Source organism: Cryptotermes secundus, unplaced genomic scaffold (assembly GCF_002891405.2).
Source record: "Cryptotermes secundus unplaced genomic scaffold, Csec_1.0 scaffold575, whole genome shotgun sequence".
Lineage (NCBI taxonomy): Eukaryota > Metazoa > Arthropoda > Insecta > Blattodea > Kalotermitidae > Cryptotermes > Cryptotermes secundus.
The window spans coordinates 429467-436674 of record NW_019731225.1 but is presented as its reverse complement, the minus strand read 5'-3'; the positions used below and the strand labels follow the sequence as shown (position 1 = coordinate 436674).

The 7208-nt window shown below is 38.7% G+C and overlaps 1 protein-coding gene across 2 annotated transcripts; it reads left to right on the top strand.

Annotated features, from left to right (window-relative positions):
- Positions 1–168: 168 nt before the first annotated feature.
- Positions 169–5485, top strand: LOC111866568 (RNA-binding protein FUS). Of its 2 annotated transcripts, XR_002843171.2 has the most exons (8): positions 169–331; positions 868–961; positions 1355–1456; positions 2857–3032; positions 3362–3412; positions 4025–4419; positions 4511–4586; positions 5349–5485. XR_002843171.2 is itself a non-coding variant. In XM_023855636.2 (7 exons), the coding sequence occupies exons 1-6, from the start codon at positions 233–235 to the stop codon at positions 4385–4387; spliced, it is 885 nt and encodes a 294-aa protein (XP_023711404.1). In that variant the 5' UTR covers positions 169–232; the 3' UTR covers positions 4388–4419; positions 5349–5485. The 2 variants fall into 2 exon arrangements, 1 of the variants encoding a protein (XP_023711404.1); XM_023855636.2 differs by lacking the exon at positions 4511–4586.
- Positions 5486–7208: the final 1723 nt, after the last annotated feature.

Sequence of the window (7208 nt, the reverse complement as noted above, 5' to 3'; positions counted from 1 at the left end):
AAAATGTGCGAGTGTTTTTTGATGACACTTAGGTCGGTAATTCGTCTCCTTATCCATGGATCACCTTTGATACGTGTAGATGGCAGTAGTAGCAGTATTCTGAGCGTTCTGAGCCGAGTTCTCGAGATGCGATGTGGGCGGATATGAAACAACTATCGATTTGTTCTACCGGTGCTTCCTGTGTATCTGATCACAGCGGCCGATAGAGTTACATGGTTACGTGTTTCTTGTCATGGCGTCGCTAAAGGAGCTCGTTGATGCATTAGTATGTGATTATCTGATTAAACAGGACCCTCATCTTGGAAAGATATTTAAGAAGAAGACATTGGCGGTATGTGACGACTAAAGGTGTAATACGTATTACTTAGTCACGTAGTTGTAGCTTAGTAACTACTTGAGAAAGAGTTTAGCATACCACGTGGTACGCTGGCAATTTTTCAACATTTATTCCTTAACTTTACAAAGGAACGATTAGTTGACTAGTGTGTGATTATGTTGAAAAGGAATGCTTGTATGGCAGTATTTATGTATACGTACGTATATTACGCATTTTTTAACCACGTAGAAGTTTGAAGGTACCACGTGGTTATTGAATGTTTTGTTTTCCCGCAACTTTACAAAGAAACGAAAGGTGTAATGATGTGTTTTCGGTGGCCAAAGTAGTACTAAAATTATTAGCGTTGCAGCCTGTAGTTTGTTTTTTGTGAATAGTTCTATTTTTCGTGTCTCATAAACCTTAAGGTATAAAATTTTATTTATGATTTTGGATATTAACATGCTAAAGCAAATAGGTGGTCATCAAGGGCATGTAAACACTGTTAGTGTTGCTATCGTATGTACTTTTTTATATAATTGTTAATATTTCAGAGGCCATTAAAGAAAGGTTCACCAAGTATATTTGAGGTCGTCAAATGGTATGAAAAGACGAGACCAAGAGAAAAGTCGTCGGATTCTGGTTCAGGTACATAACGTGTTTTTTTTTTAATTTATGTTATACGCAATCTAGTGCACAATACCACAGGTACAGGCTGTTCAATGGGATGTGAACTGTGCCGTTAAGTTGTGTAGGAGCCATTCTTGTGCCGTATCCACACAAGATGGCAGACACACTCCAGCCATCTCCCTGTATCACCTACTCATGTAGAAGTGTGATCAGAATTTTTTCACAGATCATTTCTTTGAGAAAAGTAGTTTTGGCTGAATTTGTTGTTGTACACTTTGTGATTTCCATAAAGGTGAATTCATGGCAGTCTTATGATTTCTGTAAGTGTGAAATTCTGTAACTTGATTGTGCATAATGCTGTCTTGACTGAGTATTGTATGTTGTGTGCATGACATCTGTCTTTTTCCTTAGACGCTGATGAAGACGTCCTTGTTGATGGATCAGCAGCAGAGGCAGATCCTGAAGCATCACAGTCAAGCTCAGAAGATGGGTCAGATAATGACGATGCAGAAGGTACGTACTTTCTGTTATATGTTAGGAAAGTAAAAGTAAATACCTTACTCATGTTTGGCATCAGCACTACAATGAAATTCCTATGTAGTAAATCTCTGGAGAAATTACATCAGGTTTTCACAAATGGTTATGCATAATTACATCAGGAAAGTGCTCATCATCATCATATAAAACTTTACATATGTAAACATGATAAAGTAATTTATTCACATAAATAGGTAAGAGAAATTGTTTCTACACAAATAAATATATTTATGTAGTAATACCGAACTCCATAACAATTTCCAGTAGAGAGAAAACATGAATCTCATTTGTTTTGGTGAGTCACACTGAAACGAGTTCTCAGAGGCAAAGCATTTCTTCATGGGGATTGTTTAACAAATGTGATTTGATTAAATATGGTTGAATGACACACAGTTTACTTTAATTGTACCAGAAGAAATGTTGTATTCAGTATTTATTATATATTTATACAAATGTAAATTGATCTCTTGCATGGCAGGTGCTTTGAATCAAATGTTTGTTGTGATGGTGGCGAGATTCTTTTGTGTTCTGTGTGTGTAATATTTGTCTGGCTCATTATCCTGTAGTTAATTGTATCTAACGAAGACTTGCGAATTGTATGGTTTTGTAAGGGAAATTCATTAAATACTTCATTCAAGTGGGCCCCATATTCGTAAATTATGGCTTGAAGACCAGCTAGCCAGACAGTTCTTTCATGATTTTCCTCAATCCTTCCAGACAAATGCCAGTATAGACCTGAAATTGGCCATGAGCACTTCCTTCCATATACTTTCTGCACAATTAATTGTTACAGTCAAGGCGTTCACTGCTACGTGGTACAAGCTGCTGATACTACGTCATTAACCCCCTGAAGCTGGTTTCTGTATCAGCACTACACTGCACTACATTCTCAAGCAGTATTTAATTTTCTGTGTAGCATAGTGTGCATGTGGTATTCAAGTGTTCTCCCATGTTTAATTAACAGTTGTATAAGCTTCAGCTTACATTCTTTTTCTTATCAGCTGATCTGAAACACATACATGAATTCGTAGATAAAGTGATAGATGGTAAGAAGCATCACCAAATAGAACGTGTTGCATTTAAAATAGTTTCAGTATCTGCAATGGAGAGCAGCTAATAAAGACATTCTTAAGATTCTGCAGACATGCAGCCGCTATAGCTGCACGTTACAGAGCAGTGTACAATGGTACATGGACCCAGCTGCAGGGACATTTGTCATGAGCCTAGCGTAACACTGTGTATGTGTTGCACATCATGTAAGGTGCCCTTAGTCAGAACTGAGATGCATACAACAGGTTATGTGAAACGAAAATAAATTATTTGTACCTCCAAATTTGAGAATTAATGCAGGAGACTTTATTCCTCCTTGTTTGCAGAAGTACCAGAGAAAGAAGAGGGTTCGGACAGTGATGCTTCAGATGCTTCTGATGTGACTGATGAGGACGAAGGTGGCTCCTCTTTGTCTGAAGAGTTAGAAGCAGAGAAACCAGCTGCTCAAAAGAGAAAGAATGAGTACCATGAAGAGGAAGAAAAGGATGTTAAAAGCAAAAAGGCAAGTGTATCCATTTTATTTTTGCTCACCAGAAGTTAGTGGCAGTCCAGATAAAAGTTTTCAAGATTTTTGAAGTGTTAAACCATTAATATACAAATGATCATTGTGCCACTACTGTGTGTACCTACAGTACAGATGGAGTGTGTATCATGAAGTTCTTTAAAAGAACCCTATTTTTCCAGTACACTTTTAGGTGCAATAGTTACAACCTCTTTTGAGACGTCTTTAAAATGGCGTAGTACACTGCACAATCTCAAATGACATGGGAATAACAACATTGCATTTGCATTGAGTGCTTCTGTGTAACGCCACTTTCTGTCTTCTTGCAGAAAAAGAGAGCTTCGGAGCCATCTGCAGACTCTGCAAATGGGACAGAACAGGTGAGCTCTAATGCAGTGTTGTCACTTCAGTTCACTGCTCTTGGCTTTATTGTAGTTACTCTTTTCATTTTGCTTTTAAACATTTTGGAAACATTAGACTTGTGGTTTTGTTTCTAAAAATAAATACATCTAAAATTTTTCTAAGGCGAGGCTTTGGATTCTGTTTTTTTAAATAAATATCTAAGACTGGTGACAGACAAACGTGGGAAGTTCTAAATTTACTTCAATTGCTAAATAGTACAAAAGCACCATTCAAAGATAGTGATCAAAATATACAAAGAAAATTGAGCAGGGTAAAGTTTGTGTTTAAGGAGGTGCTTAAAATTTCCTGCACTAAGTGTGGGTTATTCACAAAATTAAAATTGACTGTATGAGAGTTCACTGTGCCTCAGCGTATTCTAGAAACAGTAACCAGCTTGATTTAACAGCGATGAGTACCACGCCTTCATTGCATGTGAGGAAAACTTGACAGTCATTCAGACTCCTACAAATTCTAGAGAACATGTCCGAATTTCTCAACAGTGGGCATGAGCATGAATGTGGTTCCAGTTCCCTGCTGTGTGCTTTCGTGCCTTGTGGCAGGGCTTATTAACACTTGTTTCTGGTATTTAGGATGAAGAAGGAGGAGGCAAAAAGGGAAAGAACTTCTGGGAGGATAGGAGAGGTTCCTCTAGCGGTAGAGATGATAGAGGCGGATTCAGAGGTCGGGGTGGCTTCCGTGGAGGCCGGGGAGGCTTCCGTGGTGGTCGGGGAGGCTTCCGCGGTGGCCACGGGGGTTTCCGTGGTGGCTTCCGAGGGGGCTTCAGGCATAGTGATGGTGGGGATGGCTTTAGAGGGAGAAGGGGGGGAGGTTTCAGGGGTAGTGGTGGTCGAGGAGACAGGGGAGGATTTAGGAAAAGTTTTGACGGCACAGCTGGCCAGAGAGATTTTAGAGGTAAAGAGATTGGAGGATTCCAGAAGGAGGAGTCTCAGTAGCAGTGAAGAGAAGAGAAGTTGACATTTTAAAGGTAAGCATACATACCATCATAACTGTGTAATATATCCATTTACTGTTGGTATGACTGGTGCCTCAAGTTATGGTGTGTTCAATGTTCCTAGTTTGCCCATTCTGCAGTGGTGAAGGAGTCCATTTTGGAGGTGATGGCACCGGTGAGACAGTGTCTGCTACCAAGTGGTATGGTGATCATATTTCATCTTACAATCCACTATGCATGTAGATTCAGATGAAATTTGGTACCATAGGTCTGCACTGAATTTATTGAGTAAAATTTGTATCTTGTTAAAATTAAAACATGTAAATGTAAAAATATATGGTTATCCCTGTACTTAGTTGAGCACCATGCCATGAACATATGTGGAGGAGTGGCAGTAAAGCTCCATACATTCTTAATCTCAGCACTAGACAGAAGCGAATAGTCAGCTATGTGTCCCAGTTGCTTTACTTTCAGGGTCAGAGCCCACAGTACCCACTGGATGGGCCCCAGAGCTAGTGTGGATGCTGTGGAGTAGAGAAAAATTTGTTGCCTCTGCCAGGAATTGAACAGTGACTTGTCCATTCAGACCGTCAACTATATTTACTGAGGTCGTACTTTAAGAATTCTTTGAAATCATGATTTAGATGAATGTGCACACTGTGGGCTTCAGAATTTCTTGAAAGGCAACTTGATAGAATCATGATGATAGCAGCAGTAGAGAGTTTGGGGCAGAGGAACACAGGTGAACACTAATATCAGCTGAAACACTGCAGTTTATTGCTGATATGTCCTGGTTGTCATAACCAATGGAGACAGGTTTGCATTTGACTCCCTTGTAAATGCCTAACCAACAAGCATTGCCACCAGCTTGTGTTACGGATAACGTGTACGGTGCACTGTTTAAGTTTTTGTTTTTGCAGTTGTTTTCTGTGCTTGATCAGTGTGCACATATTTTGTTGCAGTGAGGTGCTTGAGGGTCATAGGAAGAACATGTTGGCCAAGTTCATGGGAGAGAAAACGTTTTTGCCACAAGAAACAAGAAGTAAATGTGACTGCTATAGTGGAGATTTCATGAAGTCAATAAAACTAAAATCTCATTAAATGCATATACAAAAATGGGACTACATGTGTATGTATGTGTGGCAGATCATAACTAAAATCATCTTATCAGAGGTTAAACAGTTCCTTCCACACTGGACAGAACTGTTTAACCTCTTATGATATTGTTAGTGTGATGGACCAGAATGAAACAAATCAAATTTGAAATCATCTTAATAAGATCTAAAAGTTTGTGATGATGGTATATTAATACAGTTATTGTGTTTTTGAACATTATCCATCATCCTATTTCTTATTTGAAATGCAATATTTCAGGGACTGGATTCTGTTTCTGTCTTTAGGTGGAAACCTACCCAGTTGGGCCCTGTCAATAGAGCTGGTCCCTATCTGTGGACACCAGCACCAACACAGGATATATGAATGTAGCATAACCTTTAACCACCCATGAGAGTTAAAAGAAACATAAATATTTAAAGAACTCCATACACTTGCGTGAGGGCTGTTTTAAATAAAATAAGACAGTGGATAATGTCCAATAACACAATAATTGTATAAGTGTAAAATCATCTTGTGTTAGTGGCAGGTGTGGAATGCCTTCAGTGAACAAATGACTAATGTTTCATCATCGTTATATTCTGTCATCTGCTGCAATGTCATTATTCACTTATGACAGAAAGTTTATAATGCTGGCTAGAAATTATGTATTTGGAATTAAACATACAACATACTGGTGCTTAACTGTCTTGGTTTTTTATCTTTCATGTACCCTTAATCATAACTTTAATGATTAAGTGATATAAGTAGAATTTTAAGCTCCATATTGGATTTGTGTATATTTTGTCACCATACTGTTTTCTAGGTTTCAGCAAGTTGATCAGATATATACATTCTGATGCTTTATAAGTGCTAATGATTGTATCATAACTTGTATCCCCAGCTGGGGTATGCATGATGTCTTCAATGACCTGTCAGTATTATATAAGGCCAATAAACTCTGCCCGTGCAACTGCATAGCAGATTGGAATTCTTTTTTGCATGTAAAAATATGTGCTCTTTTTCATTGCAACCTTCACCCCAACTGACCTTTGTGATAATTATCACACCATGAAGATGGATGTAAAATGGAGGTAATGGGTTCATGACTTATTAGTGACCTTCCTACCCCACCTATTTTATCCCCTATAGCAATCGGGTAAGTTCTCCCTCCACCCCACAATCATTTTAATTAGGCCAGCCTGGATGTTGTATGCTAGGATAAGGTGTTATCCTCACCTGTGAGGACTCTTTGATTCCTCTATTTCCCAGTCACTCATCTCATCTGTCATGCAGAGTATGAATATTTGTTGCGGCTTTCAGGGAATATTCTATTTGGAGAGACTGATATAGCAAGTTGCAAATGCCATATCCGTTGTTAAGTATGTGTAGAAGCTCGAGGTTCGTCCAATATATAGTATGTATATATTACTATCTACAGTCAGGGTATGACTGCTAGGTGCATATTCAATGCTCATAGCTGTGGCTCTTAGTATTTACGGTGGGGTGCTTTCATGTGATTCACAAAATAATCAGTATTATCAAATTGGTCTTCGAAGATGAGGTGTGCTTTCTGTGCTACAGAGACTTAAAATTATTTACAACAATTTTGTGTGTGAAGGTTAAGTTATGGCGAGGGTAGAAAAAGGAAACTAGCAACCGCAACGCAACTGCAATTTCCAAGAACTTTTATCAACCGAAATGAACACGTGTAGCTCTGCTCCAGTCAG

Coding starts and splice junctions, on each gene's coding strand:
- LOC111866568 (XM_023855636.2), top strand. CDS start 233: ATGGCGTCGCTAAAGGAGCTCGTTGATGCATTAGTATGTGATTATCTG. Junction 962..1,354: donor GTCGTCGGATTCTGGTTCAG/GTACATAACGTG, acceptor CTTTTTCCTTAG/ACGCTGATGAAGACGTCCTT. Junction 1,457..2,856: donor AGATAATGACGATGCAGAAG/GTACGTACTTTC, acceptor CCTTGTTTGCAG/AAGTACCAGAGAAAGAAGAG.